Raw genomic sequence first — 24,836 nt, 5'->3', positions numbered from 1 at the left:
CACTTGAAGTATGGCCTCCCTGAGGAAGACCATAAACTCTTTAATTTCTCATATTTCATTTTTTCATCAATACTGATTCCTTCATTCATTTAATAGATGTTGGTTGAAAACATTTTAGGCTCTGGAGACACAACAATGAACACAAGACACCAATTTACTTTTTCACCCCTCAGTCCCCGTGATTTGTTTGCTAAATCCAGATGGACTCTATATTGTTAACACGGTCCATTTGGATAGTTGTATTTTTGAATTTGTAGGCTAACGTATCAATGTATAAATACTGAAATGGGACTTAGTGAACAATAGTGATTAGTTATTACTCTATACTAGACATAAAATAAGGCCAAAGTACATGATTTAAAAAAAATTAGAATAGAATTATGAGGATTTTTATTATTTTGAAGACTTAAACCAGGATTAACAGAAAACTCCACTGGAAATGTGGTTTACTTTCAGTGTAGCTAAGCTAAATAAATAAAACTGTATTAATAAAATTTTGAGCATAGTACCTGGCACTGTCCTGGACGTTTCATGTAAGTGTCTCTAATTTTTCTAGCTTCCTTGTGAAGAGGGTATTACAGTTGCTGTTTCACTGATGGGGAAGCTCAAAGAGACCATATAAGTGTTCCAAAAAGAAATGCTATGTGTGATTGAAGAGCCTAAAGTCTTTCCACCAGAACACTGTTTAGCTGTTATTACAAGATATCTGAATGACCAGTTATCTGTTTCAGTGCTAATCATAATTTTAATCGTATGAGTATATATCAGGAGCTTGCCATTTTCTACTTCATTTTTTCTTCAAAATATTCCTGAATAGTGGGCAAGAACTCAACTGGGTTAAGAAAAAAAGTGGTCCAGAAATATGGGGCTAAAAAAAGTCTTAGGAAGTCTCTGCTCCCAATTAAAATATTTAATCAACTGATAAACTTAATCCAGCAGTTTACAGATAAAGTATCTGGAACACCTGGGGACTAAAATGAGATAATTTTGAGTTGTGAGATTAGATCCAATGTTTTCTCATTTTCTGCCTATTCTTCTAATTCCAGTTTATTTGGCTGTTGTAAATGCTTCATACGTTTGCACTATTCTTTTAATAAAAATTGAAGTAACACCTTTTATGGGCATCTATTTCCCTGTCATATCTCATAAATAATTCATATCAAGGTGTGCTTCAATTGGAACTCTTCCTATTAGCTGGCTATCTAAAAGAAACAACAGACATTGTGGTATATGTTATATTACTTTGGTTCTCCTGTCTCACTTCAACCCATATCCTGCTGCCTCTCTCTACCCCCAATACTATACAAATTTACCTGGGCCATCTGTGATTCTGGACAAAGGAACAAATATCTATATATCTTTTTTAATTATGTTATGTTAATCACCATACATTACACATCATTAGTTTTTGATGTAGTGTTCCATGATTCATTGTTTGCATATAACACCCAGTGCTCCATTCAGTACGTGCCCTCTTTAATACCCATCACCAGGCTAACCCATCCTCCACCCCCGTCCCCTCTAGAACCCTCAATTTGTTTCTCAGAGTCCATAGTCTCTCATGGTTCGTCTCCCCCTCCAATATCCCACCCTTCATTTTGCCCTTCCTACTATCTTCTTTTTTTTTTTAAAGATTTTATTTATTTATTTGACAGAGAGAGACACAGCGAGAGAGGGAACACAAGCAGGGGGAGTGGGAGAGGGAGAAGCAGGCTTCCCGCGGAGCAGAGAGCCCGATGTGAGGCTCGATCCCAGGACCCCGGGATCATGACCTGAGCCGAAGGCAGATGCTTAACGACTGAGCCACCCAGGCGCCCCAAACATATAATGTATCTATACACTTAAGTGTGTAGACTAGGAACACATAACATATTTGGCACTAGTGATATAAAAACCTCAATTTTTTTTTTACTAACAAATGATTTAAGAAAATATGATAAAACGTTTAATTCATGAATAAGCTAAAAAATGACTGAAATGTCTTCATTTCCCTGTCATTCTGAATGGTAGTTTTCCTTTAATACATTCATGGAAGTTACCTCTCATCCCAGTTATATCATAATGCACGAAAGAGGAGATTTGGGGGTGGAGAGCAACATGAGTTTATTAATTGAGGTAACTTATATAAATAATATAAAATGTAAATCATATATTTTATTATTGAGAAAACAAAATATAAGCCAACAATATATTTCTTTACATTTTTAGATTTAACTAGCATTGAAAGTTTCAAGGTTTATTTTGACTAGTGTCTGGCTTTCTAATTGACAAGCTAATTAGAAGGGTATGCTAGACTCCTTGTCCATACCAAGTTCAGTGCACAGCTGTCCTGGGGGAAAGACATACAAGTGAACTTGTTGACACTTGAAATTAAGCAGCACTCACCCGAAAAACTGTCATTTCTTCCAGCAGAACTTCTTCTAAATCATGCCAAGTCTCCTTAGGAATTGAAACTACTTTAAGAACGGTCCCAACATCTTTGAAAGAAAGTGGAGGGGGAGAACACAATTTAAACAGGTCTGAACAAAGGATAGTGTTAATGAATGGAATCAGTATCTGACCAGAAAAAACATTTGACCTCAGTCTTCCTTTTACTTTTTTGTTATAGCAGTAGTAAAATATATATTCAAATGCATTTCATGCAAGTGGATAAACTATGAACATAGCTGTGGAATAAAAACAATTGAGTTTTTAGAAATATATGAAGCTTGGAAGATGGCTTTGTCCTCAACTTGCAAAATTAAAAAAATATATATAATAATCACTAGGTTGAATTATTGTGTTTAAAAATTTTTTTAATCTCCATTGTCAGGTATCTCAGGAAAAAAAAAAAAACCCTAAAAAAAAAGATAATACCAATTTGATATGACAGGTTTTGCCACTTTTGTTGTGAAATCAAGGACTGCATGTGAAGACTTAATGCAGATGCAAAATGCAAGGAATGCTGTCAAGCAACACAAGTAGTCGGAGCTTCCCAGCCTTGCTGCTCATCCTCCTGCGCCTGGAAGCCTTCAGTACTTATAGGCCCCTAAAGACAGCTCAATGACCATTAAGTGATGAATGACAATAACTTGATTTCCCAAAATAAACACCTTGGATTACTTGTCCCGTGGTTTTTCAATAATGGTTAAGCAGGTTTGGTTAACAAATTGGTTTGATTAATGTCTTGAACAATCAATTTTAGAGTACTAAAGAAATTTAAAATTCAGGAGCATAAATCATAAATTGGATACATTGTATAGAGATTTAAAGCACTGTTTATCCTAATTCTCACTGTGAAAAGAGAGAAAATGTTTTAAGGAAAAGAGTTGTTGCTTTTACTCTAAATTGTGTTAAGAGGATACTATTTTTCCAGTGTTTACAGGCATGTTCCTATTCCTTGATAGAATGAAGAACGGGATCTTACTAAAATAAAAAAAATGGACCCTTCAACATTTCAACATTCCAGTTCTGATCAGCTGATCAATTATTTTTAGCTTCAACTGGCTCATTTTAATCCAGTTCAACTGACTCATTATTTGAAAAGAAAATCATACATCAGAAAAATAATTTAATGTATTCATTGAATAACCACTAATAACCATTTTCAGGGGATCAATATGATGTGCTTTGGGAGATCAAGAAAAGTTGCTAGTGAAAAAAAGAAAGAAAATTTGCTAGTGTGTCCTTTGTAAAGTGGAAAAAAAAAACAAAAACGCCCTCTGTTAAGAGGTTACTTCTATGTTTATAGGACTTTAGACTACTCATGACACCAAAGATTAAAGGTAAATTAGGTTAATCTACTCAGTGCCTCTGATGGGTTTCCAGTATCCAAACATAACTTTATCTGTGTTCCAGATCTAGTTTTACTGAGTAGTATTTCAAACAATTTCACACAAATTGAATCAGATTACTCAACTAGGATCAATATACTATGATGTGTAATTCAGTTAAAAGATAAAATTACTGTAATCAATTTACTTTGCTGACAGATGACCCTGGTCTGTACTGACCGATAGCCATCCACATCTTCAGACATTCAACATACTCATGAAACTGGTTCCTTTAAGGACAGCTTGTGTCCAAGAGGAATTAAAAGTTCACGACTGGATTTCTTTGGTCATATAGCTGAATGCAAGCCAAAGTTGCACAATGAGTGAGGGACTTCTCAACGTGTTTAGGCCAGAGGTGAAAAAAAAAGGTAAGTGTGACATTACTGAATAAACTTAATTACTCTGTAGATAGATCTAGTTATATTTTGACATTAATTGAATACAAATCCTATCATCTCATAATTTCTGAAGATTTATATAACCAGAGGTTGATACTTACGATTCATTAATTTTATCAAACTCTGAGTCTCAATGGGACTCTTTTATTTGATAAATTTTCTCACTCATAAAAGTAGACTGCACCGTATTGCTCAGACTCTGACATTGTTACACTTGATAACAACTATTTCACAATTTCCTTATAAAACTTTAAATCTTTAAAGCATTTACCACACAATTGCCATTCCCCTGTAGTTAATTCAGCTTTTTTCTGTTTCTCACCAAGGGAAAATACATGCTCTTATACCAGGTTTCAGCAGAGCAGTCACTTTGCTTCTCATTGATTTATGTCAGTTAACAATGCTAATGGAGACTAGGAATTTATTGCCTTGGAATCTGACCCTAACTAGCAAGTTTCAGTTTTGTAACTGGTGCTTTCAAAATAGTATTAATGAAGAGAGTAGGGGGAGAATATATCATAATAGCAATGGGATTCATTCTGAAAATATACCTGTAAAAAGTTTGTTGGTAATTATGGAGTTAGTAAAAATGTGTTGTTAAATTTCTATAGAAATGGAACTAAAATGTATCTGATGGTTCTTTAGGTCCATTTTGTTGTTCCTCTGATGAAGTTTTTGTTTTGTTTTCTTTCATTGTACAGCAAAAACACTAGCCAAAATTTATTTGCTAGAAGATTTGCATCCTGTGATAATTTTAAAGTTCAGATAATTCTGTATCAGTACAGTCCAGAAACATTATTGAATGTCTTGGGAATTTTAGCATGGTTTGAGCAATACATCTTTGTTCTAAAAAGCCAATGGCTAGAAAAAAGTTATGATTCAATCATAGACACTGATTGTTTACCTAATCATTAGCTTTACCTGACTGCATTTATCAACTTTTGATTGAAAAGGAGATTTGCCTTAAATCAATATACATCAGCTTGTTACTTTTTTTAGTAACACACTGTCATGGTAGATGTTCAGGTTTTTTAGTCATTTATTAGAGGTTAACTATATCTTGACAGTGACTGTAAAAACTTCCTTCAGTTCTTAGCACACTCAGTCAAACAATGTTCTGAAAGAAAATTTAGAGCTAAATTAAAACATTTACCTGTTCCAATAAACATAACATCATATTGGCCATCTTCTGCATCCACTCGATCTACTACGATTTGTGTAAATTGATAATTTACATCTGTTTTGATCATTATCGGGCGGTTATTAATAGGAAACACTGGATTGTACATAGCTGGATGACTTCTTGCAAATGTTATAACATCATCAGGAAGGTCTTTTGTAGAGTCAAATCCACCAAATGTTTTACTGGGACACTATTAAGATAAAGAGAATACCTTTTGATTAAAATACAGTAAATAGAATTATAAATTATGCAATAATTTATGACCTCAATGGTCATAAACTAAATCTAAACCTGTCATTATTTCTTTAAAATTAAGTAACTGATAAACTAAAACATAATGTTATTAATATTATTAGATATAATATATAGCATACATTTCCTAAACATCTCCTAAGTCACAATGGGATTTAGTTAATGTCACCATCTCTGACCAAAAACTACAAACGCATCTAATGAATTCAGTGTCCAGGAGTCTAATGCCTCTGTTAGTGGCAACATAATATATTTTACCAATATGGTTAAGTATTTGAAATGAGAAATGAAATATGTTACAACTAAATCCAACTAATACTTAGATTAGAGAATCTCAGAATAATTTTCTTGGATACATTTTTTCCCCCTATGGCATCATGCTAAAATACAAGTGCTCTCGTCAAACTAAAAGACAATATGAACTATTCTTTACTGCTTTGTTTCTAACATAACCCTGAAAAAGCACCACAAAAAGTACCAACAGTACTATCTCATTAATAATTAATTTTAAGGAAATGTGTTATTCCTAGTGTTTAACAATCTGCATGGCCCTGAGACTGGCCGATCAGAGTGGATCCAGCTGAGAAGATGACAGCTACAGAGAAGCGGAAAGGAGATATATATATATATATATATATCACTTCTGGATATAAACGCTCCCCATAAGGCAATAAAACAAAAATGAGAAAAGTCAGATTTCACTGTCTCTTTCCACTGCATTTAATTATGTGGTGCAAGCATTGAAAGTACACCTCCAGTCTCTTGCATTTTGTCTTGTACCTACGTAACTTTCTGCCATTTAATGTAACAGCTTGGGAATGGAACTGTAATTAAGAGAAGTTCTTGGTCTTACAAGAGACTTAGGAGGAGGAATTAATTGTCTTTGCCGTTACTTTGATACAGGTCATTAAATAATTCATGGGAAATGAAATAAATAAACTTGTTTTGAAATGGGAAGAGTATCTATCTCTGAATATATATGTATGTTGTATATAGAAAGAGACACATACAATAATAATATGCTAATACAAGAGATAAAGGATTTAAGGAAATTTTAAGTAAATTATAAAATTACTTATTTAATGTAATATGTTTCACTTAGTATGTTTTTCTCCACTAGTGTTGACAAAATGACTATTCTCAGATGCCACTTTTTTGAATTAATGAACTCGTTCAAGTGAATTTTATTCATGGAGTTAGGTGTTTTGTCCTTCTGGCAGCCCTTTCCTAATTCCTAGATTAGACATCACTCTCTGCTTCCATCTTCAACAGTTGGTGCATATCGCTGACTTAATTTCCCATGTTTTAACAACTCTCTATGAGTAATGAGCGAGAACACAAGCTCTAGAACCAAACTGCCTGAACTGAATCCTGGTTCCTCCCCTTGCCTCAGAGTCCCCATCTGTGAAAAGGAAACAATAGCAATAGTTGGGCTATTGAATATAATATATATACAAATATAAATCTCTTAGAATAGGGTCTGACACACAATAATTTCTAATGTCTGTCATTAACTGCAAATACACCGTATATGTATTCAGATCAAAACCTTTGTATCTCTAATAGCAGTACAATATCCAGCACAGTGAAGGAATTCCACCAAGTTTGCAAAGAGGTTATATTGAGAATACGCTCGCATTAATGAGCCATAGAGATATAAACAGCCATAGGGATATAAAACTCATCACCAACAAAGTAAAAGCAGTTTGCCATTAAGAAATGGAGTAAATATCTTGTGCTTTTTATAAAACCCATTTGACTTCATATAATCAATATATTTTTTTTTTTGAGATTTTATTTATTTATTTGACAGAGGGAGACACAGCGAGAGAGGGAATACAAACAGGGGGAGTGGGAGAGGGAGAAGCTAGCAGGAAGCAGGGAGCCCAATGCGGGGCTCGATCCCAGGACCCTGGGATCATGACCTGAGCTGAAGGCAGACGCTTAACTGACTGAGCCACCCAGGTGCCCCTTTATAATCAATATTTCATCTTGTTTGTTCATTCTTCTGAAAGTCACCATAAGGTTTTTTTATCTACAAGAACCATCAGCTAAAAGTAATATTTATGAAATGCAAAATTTTCAATTTGCTCATAAAGAAGTTTATAGAGAAAAACAAGATTAAAAGCCTCACATTTAATAAAATATATAAAACATAAATTACTTGAATTTAATGGAACAAAAAACTGAAGTAAAATTAAAGTAATGGCTGAAGTTCAAATACAGATTTTTTCATCACATGAAGTTATTTCCTTGGAGATTCTTAGGATTAGAAATGTTGCACTTAAGCAGATGTTCAGTCCAGGTATACTATGGCCTCTGCCATCATTGATAACTTCACTCATATTTTGCCATATTGAAGTCTTTGTTTTTGTTTTTTCTTTTTTTCTCCCTACTTTAAATTGCAGATTCAAAGCTGGTTTTATTTTGTGTTCTCTTTTTTTTTTTTAAAGCCTGAATGTGCCCCAGGGTTGCTGGAGGGAAAAAAGAGAGGTCAGCAAGAGTAGACAGTGTCTGTTAAAATACATAGGCCCTGCTCTCTCTCTGAGATTTTCTCGCATATCTTCTTTACCTACTTGAGAGATGTGTCCCATTCCCATGGGAAAATAATATTGATTTAAAACTTTTCTTCCTCCTATTTAATGGGCAATCCTTGAAGCCTTCATTATAACTAGGAAGAACAAGTTCCAATTATCCTAACTGTTTCAACTCTCCATGAAGGCCATTTTCAGAAAAGAAAATAAATAAGGCTACCCATTCAGTTTTTACTTCTCAAAAATTATGGTTATTAATAACTGGTAAGCACTGAACTTCACCACTGATGTCTATAAAAAACATGTTTTTAAATGTAGAATTCCACAGTATCATTAAAAATCCTTGCTTTGCCATGGTTTATAGTCTTGGCACCTTTGTTTTACATTATCTATGTTAATACCTGTTTGTAGCTGCTTTTTTTAACCTTCAGCAGAAATTTATTCCTTTGGTATTTTAAACACCTAGGACATAAATAAATAAAAAACAAGTTTTAAAAAAAGGCAGGGGTCACCTGGCTGGCTCATTCGGAGGAGCATGCAACTCTAATCTCGGGGTTGTGAGTTCAAGCCCCACACTGGGTATAGAGATAAAAATAAATAAATAAATAAATAAATAAATAAAACTTTAAACACCTAGGCGACTTACAGTTCCTGGTCGTGGGTAGGGGACTCTTCCTTGATAAGGCACCCACTGATAATTGGGACCATCCCTGTGAGCATATGGACCAAGGAACACCCTTCTCACATCACTCATGCTATACATACACACAGCTGACCCCTTGAAGATGTTACTAAAAAAGGGAGACAGAAAAAGAAAAAACAGATTTTCATCCTTATACAGTGGTAAGACAACTGTTTTTAAGTTGTTTTAAGTTCTTAAATATCAGATATCAATTATCAAAACTTAAACATAAGTTCAATCTCAAGTAATATTTGGGATCTTTTTCAGTCATGTGTATATCTTTTAATAATACACGAGAACAAATTATGATGGCTCAAAAATAGAAGGCATAGAAGAAACCATCATTAGTACTCATAGCACATATATTTATATCATGTATAGACAATATACGATATGAAGATACACATTCATATACATAAACTTTGGTGGGAAAACACATATACACGATCTTCTAAAAAGTAATATTTAATTTTGATATCATATAGAATTAAAAATATAAACTTTGTAATATGTTAAGCCTCAAGCATGATTACTGAAACCAGAGAACTTAAGCAGGCAAGAATGTTTAAGAAGCGTTTTATAAGCTGAAACTGGTACAGAAAATGAACAGTTAATGTCAAATGATGTGTCACATTATATTAACTCCCAAACCACCAAAAGCATTACAGCCAGTAACAGAGTCTGATTTGTGTGAAGGCATTTAAAACAATCTCTTCCTAACTCAGAAAACTGTTTTAAGTTAGTAGCTGTTACATCCTACTCAAAGTAGAGCATTATAGCAATTATCCCCATCATTTTACTTGACAAAAATCAGGTACCTGAAACAAACTGGAAGTTTGCCATGAGCTGCCACAATTTTCCATTTTACTGTACTTATATAAATACAGCTTGAGAGATGTACTTATACAAAGATATAAAACAGTTGTGCACACTTACAATACGGAATGCTTATCTTTTAACCAATCTTTCACCACAGAAAATTACATATAAATCATACTGAATGAAAAACATGTGTTTACAAGAGTTTATGAGTGGAAACTGTTCCACATAGACAATGTCTGGTAGAGTATAAGCTGCATGAGGGAAGAAAGATGCCTGGTTGCTTTTCTGTAACATCAATTACATATTGCATGGTACCTGACACATAGTAAATTTCAGTAAATATTTATAGAATTTAATAACGATATTTTCATAATGGAATAGCAAATAGTTAGGCCCCATCCTATTCCTACTGATTCAGAAACTCTGGGGGCGGGGCCTAGCATGCTCCCTGGGCAACTCTAATGGATGCTCAGATGGATGTCTGAGAACCACTGTACTAAGTAATGAGGAAGCAGAAGAAATGGATTAATGTCTGTTTAATTTTAACAACTCCAGGTAATATAAATTTCATACTAAATGTGATAGTCAGGAGATAATTGCTACTTGATTGACAGCAAGAGCCTTGGGAATATGGGTAATGGAGAAAGGAGGAGGGTGAGGAGAAAGGGAAGGGGGAGAGAAGGAGGGGAGGAGGAGGAAGAGAAAGGAGAGGAGAGGAAGAAGTGTTTCACCTGCAGTTTATAGCACTACTAACTCTGATCAAAACTCAGATTTCTGCTTTTCAGAATAATCTACATTTCACTCAGATGCTAAAGTCAAAACTATACATAGGACATGACACATTTTTCATCCTATTTACAGTGATGATACTCTGCTAAAATTTATTTTTTTAAACTATTTAAGTCATAACTTATTTTAACCATCCAAGAATCTACAACTGCTCAGAGGTTAAGCCAACACTGTTCTTTCAAAAATATATTTTCAAAAATTATGAATACTTGCAAAGCACCTAAAGGACATGAAGTTTCTATGTTAATAAGACAGTAAAATATTCTTTACCTGGAAGTTGTAAACACTCCATATACAATTGGATTCTTAGGATCTTTAGAATTCATTAGGAATACATCCTCTGTTTGAAAACAAAATTAGGAAAAGTTGCATTTTGGTGGTTATGACAAAGTCTGAACAGACACTCTCTGTACAACATCAGCAACTTACGCAATTCATCAAAATGAGTGTCAATGCCATTTGGACCCGGCACTGAGCAAATCAGACGGGCTTTGAGGAATGTTGTCCACTTATTCACCAGACTTCTGTGGCCTCCGAAATCATTCTGAAAGGAGAGAACACTGGTTTTAGGAAATGTGCATATGAATGAAAATTTCAAATATTTTTCTTATCTTCCTATCTTGAGACAGATATACAATTTCTTCATTTCTCAAAATAAAAGTAATTCTATTATAGATCCAAGTAACTATGTTTTCTTATTACGTTGTTGGTCAAAGCTATTCACTCAAACTTTATGCAAGGAATGACTTACAACATACAATGAACATACTGGCCCATAATACACTTAATGAGTATTTACTGACTAGAAGAATAAATGCATACCTTATAACCCACACTGAAAATAGATCCCAAACAAAAGCATATCAGCACCGAAAATTTTATAAGTTAAACAACTGAAAAAATTTTGACTTTACAAACAGCACACTAAAAAAGTATTTGCATAAACCTTAATATAGGAAATTCATTTACCTCCTCACTGATAATGAAACAAAATTTTTACTTAATGTAGCAATAAATTCTATTATGATAGTATGTATTTACTGGTAACTTAAAGTCTTTAAAAATAATATTTATGTGCATATGCTTGAAGGAAGATGAGTATTCCTTCAAAAACATAATAATGATTTATATTTTGTTTATATAATTCTATATACTATAAAGTATTTTTTAACTCCCGTAAATAGTGCTTTTAAATATAATTTATATTTTTTTGGAGAACAGATCCTCATATATTTCACATATTTTTATATGTTCCCAGATGACTAAAACTTTTAATTTTCCAGTAACTTAATATACTAGAGATGAATAATTAGATCATGACTATGGAAGGAAAGATGCTAACCAACCCCCCCAATAGAGATTTTCAAAAATTTCCTATTTTCTTGAAAAAAGAAAATTCCACTTTAGGCAATTATCAGTTCTGGCTTTGTGATTTTCTTGAGATGAAAGGTGCTTGAATATAATAGCAGTTGGCTTTTTTCATACTGTGTATTTATCCTGCACTGTACAGTGTAGCAGGAAAGAATGGGACTGTTATCAAATCTTCACACTGATACTAATTAATCCATAAACATTTATTGAGCAATTTTTATTCTATATATCTAACATTATAATTTATATCATATCCAATTTAGGGTCACACAGTAAATGAATTACCTGAAAGTTCAGAACTTCACAATTTTATCTGTGTGTCTGTATCTATGTATATAGGATGCTATAATCAATTTATAAAATCAAGCTTTAATGCTTTTCTCTCTTACATTAATGCTTTAGCTATTCAACAACAAATGTCCATTCAAAGGTTAAACATTGTAGGAAACTATGCTACATCTGAGAATACAAAAAAGTATGTTCGCCTACGTAACATGAAAAAAAATTGTATTTCTTCAAAATTTCAAAGCTCGTTTAATGTAAATATGAAATAATGTGTCACAGCCTCTACCTACATGTTTGCCCGTGAAGAGTCACTCACGAGCAACTATGTTTACAATCATTCTTTACCATTTAAATACTGATAGTGATCAGTCAAGATTTCGAGCCACATTTTTCATTGTACTTGCACACAGGTGGAAAAAAAAAAAAGAAATAAAACCATGATTGGACATTGAAATCCTCCTCAACTGTTCTTTTCTTTACCTCACCTTGCATATCTGACCTATTCTAGCATGGGTGGCTTTTCCAGTGTGTTCTCCATCTATCGCATTTTCACGGAAGAAAAAATATACTTTGTCATCTTCAGGGTTGTCACTTTCTGGGATGAGGTGGGCACTAATGAACCTTGGATCTGAGAGACAAATTACAGCATATATATTAATTCACAGTTAGATAAATAATTCCATTCATTACAGTCCATTTTCACTTTCTCTTCACTTCCTTTTGACATATTTCAAGAACTAATCTTTCCTTAGTTCACAGTTTTCCGTACATGTGAACTGTTCTTTATGTATTTTAAAGTATGTTACAAATCACCTTATGTTGCAAAAAAATATATATATATATTTAATTCTTTTTTGGAAAGTTAGGAGTAGGTGCGGAAATCCTCAGTGAGACAACACAGTGAAAATGCATGACTGGATATTAAAATATTGTGCAAACTGAAAGTGCTATCAAATATTGCTTATTGCCATCATCATTGCCATTCTTCCTTCTAAGCATAAAATAGTTTAAATCAAAGTACAAATTGGTCTGTTCTAGTTTCCAGCAAAGATTGGATGGGAGGGAAGAGAGATCCACATAAAACAATAACAAAAACCAAGTCCTCTCCATTTCAGTAAATGGCAACATTATTTACTAGGTACTCAAGCCACCTTGGTAATCTGGAGCCACCCTTCTGTCCTTCCCGTCTCTCACAACCCACATTCTATCCATAGGCACATCCTTCACCTTTTCTATGACCAGTCTTTCCCAGACTCCTAGCAGTCTCCTTGTTTCTACCTCACCAATCCTGCTCTATTACTTTGCACAACAGTCAGAAGTGAACCCCCAATATGTCACTTCCCTCTCTAAACCCTCCTACATCTTTCCAAATCACCCACAATAAACAGAAAATAGAAAATCTTTCCTGTGACCAGACCCCATTTATGATCTAGTCCCTGCTACCTCATAAGCCTTTTTTTTCTACCTACCCTTCCTTACCTAACTTACTCCTAGCCAGCCATACCACTTCCTTCCTGGTTTTCAAACAAGTCAAGTACTTTCAGTCCTGCCTCAGATTTTCCTCCCTGTGTAATTCTCTGCCCTCATATAATAATTGGATTCCTACTTTTACTCATGTCTTTGTTTAAATATTGCATTTTCAGACAGATCTTTATTAACTACCCTATTTAAAGCACTGAAATCCTTACTTTTGGTTATTAATTTTCATGCATTATTTTGCTTCCTAACTTTATTAAACACCTGTGATTTCTTGATCATTCTTTCTCTCTAATCTTGTTTATTGTCTGTCTCTCTCCCCACCCCAATGGAATATAAATTCCAAGAGAACAAGGACTTGGCACGTTTTGTTTGTTGTTATGATCCTAAAGGTCAAAACACAGTGGTCATTCAGAGAGTATCTGTGCAAGGACGGAAAGAGAGAAAAAAGAAAGAAAAAAAAAAAAACTCACAAGACTGGCTAGATTATGCAGAAGGTATATTAGCAATGTTCAGAGCCTCATTTAAAAAACAAAACTTTGTAAATACCTGGGTTGATGTGGTTGTGATTCATACAAACATATAAAAGTATGTGACAGCTTCATTGGCTTTAAGATGTAATATACTAAGAAGCTGAGTTCATCTCGCTGAAAGCACTTAGGACATTGCAGGTATTTAAATTCTTACAATAATCTACCTTTACTCCCATGGTGTATTATGTTATTAAGTTAGGAATGAAATATGCACACATAGGTCAGTTCCATACCTGAGATACCAGGGAAGGGGTCAGAACCCTGAAACTAGCTTTATCCATGTTATTTAGTCCTAATCTTTACACCTGTGTATAATCATCGTTATCATGTGTTCTATGCTTGTAACTTTCTTTTAACATTTGTTCTGGGACCATGCCCTTCGGGCTGCACTCCACTATCCTACTCGGGCAAATTATACAGACTCTGTAAGTAATGTAAAGCCCACGATTTATTACCTATTCATATTTAAAGTTCAGTGTGCCAGTGGCATAGAGTGGGGAAATAACTTAAAAGCTGGACTCAGCACCAGAACTTTTATAAGATACATTAAATAATACACTACTTTAATCTGAATAACTGTTGCAAAGCTTGTTTTTCTTCATAAATTTCTACTTGTTCATATACATAAATATGTTTGCATATATGTGCTTGTGTCTTACGAGGAATGATGAGCAGAATAATGTGACATGGTAGAAACTGGTATGTTACAAATAAAAGAATTCATACCCTGCTGATGAAATCAGGCTCCTAGAAACGCAGTGTTGTGTGTGTGTGTGTGTGTGTGCGCCCATAGATAACACAAACCACTACACGCCAAAGAATTCAGTTCAATCACTTGCAACTTTTGTGACCTTTTGGCAAGGCTTTTACCTGTCAGATCTGAGATGACTAATTTTCCCACTGGGTGTATTTCAAATTGAGTTATTTCAAATTGGATTCTATTCATTTTGTCTGTCATAAATAGTTCAGATCAAAACAAGTATTTTAAACTTAAATAATGCATGTGAAACAACTTTGTAAAATGTTAACAAATGTATTATATTATGTCATTATTATAATAGTGAAAGGAAGGCTTGATCCCATGCTAAATTTGGAGATCTCATTATACTTCAGCTATAGAATTAGAATAAAAAATCACACATTCTTCCTCCTTAATACTAGAGCAATGAAGGAGAAGTTCGTCTAATATTACCTCCCAAATTAGTGTAGCTGTTCACCTAATACTTGCATAACTTAAAAGACTTTCAAGTAATTAAATCCAGCTATTTTATTTGCTCACAAATACACATAAGACACTGTAGAAAAGAAAATGAATAATATATATTCCTTGTTCTCAGAAAGTTATAATCTAGCAAAAGTCATATTAGAAGCACAAAAATGACAAGAAAGCAAACAATATTTGACATGTACAGATACTCTCTTAGCCTGGTGTCTGGGCACGACAGAATTATCAAACATCATGTTTCCCTCTCTAAAATATGTGAAGAAAATTATCATTTCACAAGTGTGGACTCTAGTGGGAAATAATTCAATCGCGTTATCAAGCACATTCATTGTTGAAAGGGCCTGCGATCATAGTCTCTCCTCAGTATCTGATACTATAGGCATGGAGGACTTCATAGGTGACTTAAGTCTGACAAAGCTTCAGAAACAGCCAAAACATAAATTATACATAGAAAAAAAGATAAATTTATTATAATAAAAAAAGAATATCAAAGAAAAGCAATGTTAATCTAACGAAATTTGTCTTAAGAACTTTAGGATTTGTTCTCTACTTGGAAAAACATTCATTCCTATTTCAAAATAAAATAGGTCTCTAGTTAATCTCTTTCAAAAAAAGGATTCATTCTACTATTTCAAATTTAGAAAATCTTCTCTAGGGTCAAAAATTCTTCTCACTATACATTTTCTACCTCTTCAATCCCTCAAATTTCACCTTCCCCTTCCTTAGTACATTTTGTCCTCTTACCCTTCCTCCTAATCTCTCGGTCTATTCCTCTCCTCCCTGGTGAATTCTTATCCAATCCAAAACTTCTAATCAATCATTCTAATTGCCTTCTCTGTTATCCTCAAACCTCTTGGCCTCCTGAACCTCTACTGTACCTGCCTTACAAAACCCCAGAACTTTTCCCCCTGTGTTCCTATATCTAAGCAAGGATGATGAAAATCATATAATCATAGTAAATGGATGTGCTATTTATTAACTCAGGCTATTTATCCTAAACAAGAATCCTAGTGTTGCTAAGGAATTATTTTATTTACTTTTAGTGGCTTACTATAAAGCAACTCTTTAAAATCATTCTGATTGTCTTCAAATCAACTAATGCACCATCTCTCTCTTTCCTCTCCAAGGATGGACTTACTTGCTCTACAGATAGAACCAAAACCATTTAATGAGAACTCTCTCTTTTTCCTTTCTTCACCCCGATCCCCAATTTTTCTTTTCTTTCTTTCCGTGGAAAAATGATCTCTCCTCATTTCTAAGTCTAAAGCCTCTCTCTATTTGCTTTCAATCCAATAGAATTGCAGCACAGAATACTGCTCCAGGAACAATCTCTATTCTTCATGCAATCACGCACCATCTATATTTTCATTCATCAAATCTTTCCTGGATGCTTACTCTATGCTCTGGATTGTGGTACATTAGGTGATATTATGACGAAATGTTTTCTGTCTGTAAGGGAATACCAACAATTAAAGTGATTATTAAAATGCACAAAAAGAACAAAAGTAAGAGTTTGAAAAAAATGCACTTGGAAATAGAAACGAAAATTTATGTTGCCTTAAAGGAATTAGGAAAAGTTCTTCTCAGAAGATATGACCTGTAACCCAAGACCTGAAGAATAACCAAGAATGTCCCAGGTAGAAGGAACACGTTGCAAGGTCGGAGAAACCACAATGTTGTGCACACAGAGAGTAGTCAATGAAGAGACAGGTGGTCAAAGATGATGACAGAAAGTTAAGCAGAGGCCAGAATAAGAAGGAAGTGTTGTTCAGGAGCATATTGTCCTAATGGCTATGAGGGAAACCACTGAAGTATTTTAAGCTTAGTAGTAACATTATCAGATTCCTATTTTAAGATCACTGTGACTGCTATAGAAAAAAAAAATACAGCGAGGCAAGAAAGAAGGCATGAAGATCACTCTGGAGGCTGGTGAGAAGTGATGGTGATTTGGACCAGTATGACAGAGAAGGTGCTGTATGCAAGGATTATGTGAAAGCAGAATTGATGGATTGCGTTCATTGAGGAGATGTTGAATGTAGGGAGTAGTGAGAAAAATCATGGAAATATTAAAGAAATGTCTGATTTAAAAGTTGGTTGGATAGGAATCACTTACTGTGATAGGAACACCTGAGAAAGGATAGATATGAGAGTGGGGAAGGAAGATGAGCTCAGTTTCATGCATCTTTTAAAGTGAGATGCTTGTGAATTTGTCCCACAGGCCAAGGAATACAAAAGTTTAGGAAAGAAATGGGGACTGGAGTTGAAGTTATTTTAAATTGACAGTAGGCTATAGAGTACAAAGAGAAAAGAAGACAGAATCTAATGCAAAGAGAAAAGTGATGAAAACAGGAAGAAATCTAGCAGTGGGGAGTTGCAAAATGAAGGGAAAAAGTCGATTCTTCTTTGGATTCTCAGTCTTTCCCTTTTTAGTGGTTCTGTGTCAAATATTTATTTTTAAAATTTTTTTACCCTAACAAACGAAAACAAAAAACTTCCATTGACACTCTATGCTGTAGCATCTATTGTTTTTCTTGCACCCACCAAACCCTAGGACTTGAGAGAGTGCTCATACTCCCTGCCCTCTTTACCAATCACTTCTCAACTCTTCACTATCTGGCTTTTGGCATTTCACTACTGAGAGTGTTCTACTGATAATCAACAGAAACCATCAAATCAACAAACAGAATTGGACGCTCATCCTCTTTTGGTTGTCTTCAGCCATTGGCACAACAGAATCTTCATGCTCTTCCTAAAGTTTTCATTGTTTCTCTGGTATGTGGTTTCTATGACTTTGAACCCTAATTGTTCATTATCTAGCCTTTACTATCTCCTTTATGACTTCCCTTACCTTTTTCCTAAATCCCCAAATACAGATGCTTCCTAAATTCCTGTCTTTTTGGGCACCCTTCCTTTTCCCCCCACTCCTATAAATGAAGTCATCTCCTAGTGTTTCTTCCACTATTTCAACATTCTTAATTTTGTTATATTTTTAGAATTTTTTCTTTGGGAATTGATTTACTTTTAGAGCTTCAGGTATCTTCAAACTGTATCAGCCTTTATTTTCCTCCAGATCCAAGTCTGCATTTTAAACTTCTGGCTCAAATTTTCTATATAAGTACCTCACTGCAATTTTAATTCACCACAACTAGCAAGGAACTTAGCCACTTTTCTTTTAGAACTGCTTCTGCTCCTACCTTTCCATTTTGGCTAATGTCAACATCAACACCTACATATAAAATATTATTTTATCTTAAATTGCTTCCATTTCCTGCAGGACTTCTGTTTTGCCCTCCCAATTTATTATCAAACTTATTCCTGCTATTACTGTCACTTCTTTCCCTGTTTTATAGTCTTAATGTTGCTTGTACGATTCATGTTTTTTTACTTTACAGTTATATTTTTGGAATCACCTAATTGGTCTTCTACATGTATTATCTATTTCTTCTAAGCCATCCATACAGTGCTACAGAAAAAAAAAAGTACTAATGCATTTATACCACATAATTTCCAGAACAGATTTTAGGTGTCATGGGATATGACAAAGTAGCATAAACTAAGATGTGGCAAGCAGAAAGGACAGTAAGGCCAATGCTACTATGAGCCAGTAACAACTCTAAAAGTAGATGTTACATTCATCAACACACATATTTGAGATGGGCCATAGTTTTGGCTCCAAGCTTTCTAGAATAAGAGGAAAATGGGAAATCTTTGTCAATTACACTATTTGCAGTGTCTCTAATATGAAAAAGAAACTAAGGGCAATCAGTGGTATCCACAAACTAACTTTGACTTATATTTCTAGCAGAACTGACCACCATTTCCCTTCTTTCATACCTTAGTGACTCTGCTTATCATTCAAGAAAACACCCAGTCTACTATCTTTTTTTTCTATTTATTTATTTTTTATTATTATGTTATGTTAATCACCATACATTACATCATTAGTTTTTGATGTAGCGTTCCATGATTCATTGTTTGCGTGTAACACCCAGTGCTCCCTCAATCTACTATCTTCATAGGCATTTAGTTCACATAACATGAAAGAAAGTTTGCTTTTTATCTCTTTTATAACATTTAATTCTTTTTCTATTATCTTCCTTTTCATATTTGTTATGACAGGCATTTGTCCTGTATCTCTCCCTCCCTTGCTTTCAGCTTCTATATATAACAAAGTATTTCCCTAAGCATTCTGAATCTGTCTCACTACAACTACACAAATGTAGGCTCTTATCTCTTCTCTCCTGGCAGTCACATTCATTCTGTTTTCCCTGCCTCTGGCCTCACCTTTTCCAAACCATCTTGTACTATCGCCTTTTAACACACAAACCATTCCCTGGCACCTGGTGCATATTCCTCAATTAGAATCCAGAAAACTCTACTTTAATCACTTGTTTTCTTTCCTCTCTCTTCTTGTAAGCTGATCTCCCTATTTTTTCCTAATTATTTCTTCCAGGCTAAGCATAATTTCTGAAATAGAACATGGTTCCTAAATGAGTGAATAGATTAATAAATGAATTTCCCAAACTATGTAAGTGTGTGTGTGTGTGTTTTAGAAGAAAGAGTCACATTTTCTTCCTTTTTGACAGTTTGTTAAAGCTATTGGGAAGAACAGAACTCATCGTAGCCCCAACCCAACAATGTGTAGGTTCCCAGTTAAAGAAATGCTCAGACATGCTTCTTTAAATTGTAATTATTTCTAAGAGTTATTACACAATAGCAGGTTTTCAAAATGTTCTCCTGAAATTTCAGAATGTTCTTTTAACATGGGAGAAACTTCTCTGTGATCACATCCTTTTGTGTTAGCACAGAGAAATTAATGATGTTTGCAATTTTTCAAAATTAGATTCTACCAAAAAGGTTAAAATAACAGAAAATATGTCTCTCCATTTTATGAAGCTAAAAACAATGCATATGTAGGAGGTCATAGATTACCACTGTCCTGAAAAGCTACAAGCAATTCAATAACTTGCCTTGTCATCAAAAGCTCCCCATGGAAAACTTTTACCCAAATTCATTCATACTGACCTACTTTATTAGTTCTCCTTGAGAACCAAAGAAAGTTCATGGTATTCACAAAGGAAACTTTTCTACTTCTAGTTACTATCATCAAATGGCAGGCAGAAATGAAAAACTCAAACCCACTAGTTACTTTTGCTTTTTAAGTTTGTGTTCTGTATCCCATTAAAGTAGAGAATGTCTATTTCTAGTCCCTAGGTACAAGTTCCTGATTTCAATGTGGCCAAGTCCACTGAACTAACAGACACACATATACAGATCTTTTAATAATGTAAACAATTATAATGTCCCTAGACAGCTTTCCACATTTCAATGTTCTCTACTCTGCAAAGTTCACAAAATCCCAAGAGACAATGATTTAACAAAATCTTTGAGCTTGTACAATTGAAAATATTTCTTACAGTATGAAGCAGGGAATCGATGTGGATGTCTACTAAAAGCTGAACATCAAAAGAAAGTGGCAAAATCCATTTAAGCAGGATCAAAGTGCATTAATCTTGCCAGCACAAAACTACAATGTAAACACTATGGAAGGTAAATAGAGTTAGAAAGGATTCTCTCATCTGGGTAGTTTAAGTGGTATGCCTTTGGGGAAGAAACTGTCTTTACAGGTACTGTGGTACTTCTGCAATGCCCTGAGCACACGATAGAAGCTGAACAAATAATCATATGTAATCATCTTGGGCCAATGCTATCATGTGAAGCACGGAATCTTTAGTCATGATAATAGCAATAAATGCTAGGTAAATACACCTCTCTTTTTTTTCCCCCCTTTATCTCCTTTACCACCCCCTTGACATTCTTCCACACCTCATCCCACAGATGGCATTTCTTGCAAAATTCACGTTTGGGCACCACCTGCCACTTGTAACAGTATCACTCTGTTGAAATATTTTTAGCACCTGCAAATTAAACTGTCCTTCAGGTGCAATCTCACACTTAATGAAAATGACACCTTGGCACAGGACGCCCGGCTGCCTTTATGATTCATTTGGCAGCTTGAGCTTATTTAAATAATGAACACATTTTGCTGCTCTCAGCATTAGGATCAATCTAAATCTCTGGTACAGAAACATTTTGACCAGCCTTTGGCTGGACCTATCCTTCCCATCAAAAAGCCACCAGAGAATAAGAACACACAACTAAAATTGTAGAAATGTATGTTTTTTTTGAAAATGAATTAACAGGATGATTAACTGAGATTTTTGGGTGTCTAAGTTAGAACATATATTGGCTTTTTAGGACATAAATTATACATAGTTCATATGGATGGAGGATGGAATAAATGGTTACAAACTCTCTTATGCAGGTGCCCCAAGGACTAGTTTCACACCATGAAATAGTCAGGCCTCTTGTTAAGTATGATAGAAAGTTTCAGAGCAGAATAGGAGCATAAACCCACTGCAGGAAAACAACCCAAATTACTCCCCTTCCTCTCTGAATCAACTGTGACATCATCTATGAGAGGAAAAGGAAGGTTTAAAAATTGATATAGTTTACAAAATATACATACATACTTTTATTTTCTTCATACTTGAAAGGCAGCTCCACTGACATTCTGACCATTCATGAAGGAAAATCCTTGCTAAACATACATTCAATTACCAATATAAAAAGAAACAAATTCTCCCTTCACTGCATATATAAAAACTATCTGGGGACGCCTGGGTGGCTTAGTCTGTTAAGCAACGGACTATTGATTTCAGCTCAGGTCATGATCTCAGGGTCATGAAATCAAGCCCCACATGGGGCTCTGCGCTCAGCATCGAGTCTGCTTGAGATTCTCTCTCTCCCTTTGCCCCTCCCCCCAGCTCATGCACAGGCTCGCATGCACGCACGCACATGCTCATACACTCTCAAATAAATAAAATATTAAAAAATACTATTCTATGATAGGACTCAAATAAAACTGGGTAGAAATCTGGCTTCTTAAAACCACTAGATATCTAACTTCCAAAAATTAATGTCAACTAGCCTCAGTTTCCTTATATGTCAAAAAGCACCTATCTCTGAGGGGTGCTGGGAGAATTACATTAGAGAATATATCTACATCTACATCTGTACGTTTGTCTATCTATCAATAGATTGATCAATGTTCTATTTCTTTCTACCTACCTATCTACTTACCTATGTCAGCGTATCATAGGCTTTCAAAGTTGCTAGCTGCTATTATTTTATAACACCATTTATAAAACTTTGTGAAATATCCTCTATAAATACATGTTTAAATGTTAATGGTAATAGAAACTTAGATTGCTAATGAAAGCAAGTTGAATCAGAAGCCAGCTGATAAAGAAGCTATAAGCCTATTAAAGAGCACTGAAAAGAACAAAGGCAAATTGTAAATCATGTAAATTTTAAAACTGTATTTTTACAATTTAAAAAAATAGTTCCAATGTCACAGCCTCAGGCTACAAAATACTTACAAGCTAGCTAGCAGGGCATTGTTGATAGGGAAAAATCATCACCAGATGACAGCCAACTCACCCGGGTGGCAGTCATAGTGACTGGTTTCTTCCCCTTTCAGCTTTGCTGCAACATAAAGGGGGAAAAAAAAAGCCCCAAAGAATGAAAAGACTGTGAATGGGAACTTCCACACATTGGGAATGCAGAGAATGCAGCCTAAGGTCATCTCACATTCTTTGCTAACAACCTAAGCAGAATGGATATATCATTTTTGGCTGTGGAATAGAAAAACCTCTAGCTGCCAAGGAACAGGCCTGGAAAAACTTTTGATGCTTAGCTGGCTGGGAAACTATGAACAGCCCTTGGGGTAGTTTAACCCAAAGAATGGTTCAAGATGAGTCACATGAGGGTAGAGAGAAGGGGTGATTAGAATGGAAGATGAGCATGGATGGTAAAGGAAGATATTAGTACCATTTACTGTGCCCTTCCTTATGCTTTTTATACATTATTCTGATCCACATCCGTCCCAGAAAGAAACACTGACGTTAAGACCCAGCAAATGCCCAAAGTGCATACTAGTTACTGGGAAGGCCAGGACATGAACAAGAGCTGAGTTCTTCCTACTTTATCACGTCACCACAAGTATTTACACCTATGTATTTTGCAATATGTTTCTAAGCTGCATATACACTATTTGGTTATTTTGTTTACTATTAATAAAGAGATCAGCATTTAACATCAATAAAAAATTGGTGGAAAACCTTGCAGCTCTTTACCACCACAAAATAAGGCTATTTAAACTAAGTGGTCATAACCAAAAAAACTCCACAAGTTTTCTTAACTGAAACTAAATTAATGAAGAGGACGTGGAAAGACTTTGGGATACTGGACCGAGAAGAAGAAACCCATGCAGTGATCACAAACATCACTGTGGAGCGAGGTGCCTCGCCCTCTGTATGTCAAACAAAGTTAATTACCTTTTAGTTTCCCTTATTCAATCCTGCAGTCAAAGAGAAAATGTTTTTCCATTTTTAACTTTTCAGTTTCATCTCCTCTATCTACTAGGTTGGCTTTTCTAATCGATTCTATCCCTAATACATTTTTGACCGTATTTTTTCCCCTTACTTTTGTCCTAATTTAAGCTCTCTCATCTCTCTCCTAAAGTATTGCTCTGTCTTTTTAAAAGACCCTCCTGCTTCAAATCATTCTTCCCAATTGACACTTTATATGCTCCATTTTATTGATGGTTGTTCATTAGCTAAACAATTAAATTTAGACTCCTTTAAAAGGCATTCAAGATAGAGGCACCTGGGTGGCTTAGTCAGCTAAGTGTCTTACTGGTGATTTTGGATCAGGTCATGATCTCAGAGATGGAGCCTGCTTAGGATTCTCTCTCTCTCTCTCCTTTCTCTCTCTCTCTCGAAAAATAAGGCATTCAGGTCTTTGCTACCTATCCCCCATATATAATTCTAGGATCAGCCCCCACTGCATTTTCCCCTGTACCTTTCTATCTCACTACTCTGGATTTCTAGAACTTTCATTCTTAAATGATTTCACTTATGTGAATTCTCTATGAGGAATCATGCCAATTTTTCAACACCTTTTTCAATACCTTCCAAAAATACTTTAAGTTCTTCAAGTAGAAATTTGTCTTGTGGGTTTCCATAATATTTTGTTTAAATTTCAGTTAGAGTAGTTACACCTTCCCACCTCCTCTAGATTATTCCTCACAGTGATACACCATGTTTCTTCACTAAGTTCTTTTTAGACAGGATTTTGTCATTCATCTTCAAATCCCCTCATAGGATAGTATATTACACTTTAAGACGCTTGCTAACTTGATTTCAACTGAACACTATTCTATTTATATAACTATCTTACAGTTGGTAATCTGCCTTCACATGGAGGATGGCAGTCAAACTGTACAGCAGTTAAGAGGCTGTCCAGTATTCACCTCAGTTCTGCTACTTACTGTGTGACTGTGGGCAAATTATTTGACTTATCTGTGTCTCAAGTTCTCATCCTAAGGTAAGAATATGGAGATGTTATAAA

The 24,836-nt window shown here is 34.8% G+C and overlaps 1 protein-coding gene across 2 annotated transcripts in view; it reads right to left on the bottom strand.

The window, feature by feature from the left end:
- SEMA3A (semaphorin 3A) overlaps positions 1–24,836 on the bottom strand; it is a 206,615-nt gene that overhangs the window by 33,345 nt on the left and 148,434 nt on the right. For both annotated transcript variants that reach the window (XM_032402269.1, XM_032402270.1), the window contains exons 7-12: positions 12,614–12,756; positions 10,902–11,016; positions 10,743–10,812; positions 8,826–8,970; positions 5,364–5,583; positions 2,386–2,477 (exon numbers count right to left, since the gene is read on the bottom strand). In XM_032402269.1, the coding sequence (XP_032258160.1) occupies positions 2,386–2,477; positions 5,364–5,583; positions 8,826–8,970; positions 10,743–10,812; positions 10,902–11,016; positions 12,614–12,756 (785 nt within the window). The remainder of the gene's footprint in view (positions 1–2,385; positions 2,478–5,363; positions 5,584–8,825; positions 8,971–10,742; positions 10,813–10,901; positions 11,017–12,613; positions 12,757–24,836) is intronic.

This window comes from Phoca vitulina, unplaced genomic scaffold (assembly GCF_004348235.1).
Source record: "Phoca vitulina isolate PV1807 unplaced genomic scaffold, GSC_HSeal_1.0 scaffold4, whole genome shotgun sequence".
NCBI classification, from domain to species: domain Eukaryota; kingdom Metazoa; phylum Chordata; class Mammalia; order Carnivora; family Phocidae; genus Phoca; species Phoca vitulina.
This window is presented reverse-complemented; position numbering and strand designations above follow the sequence as displayed.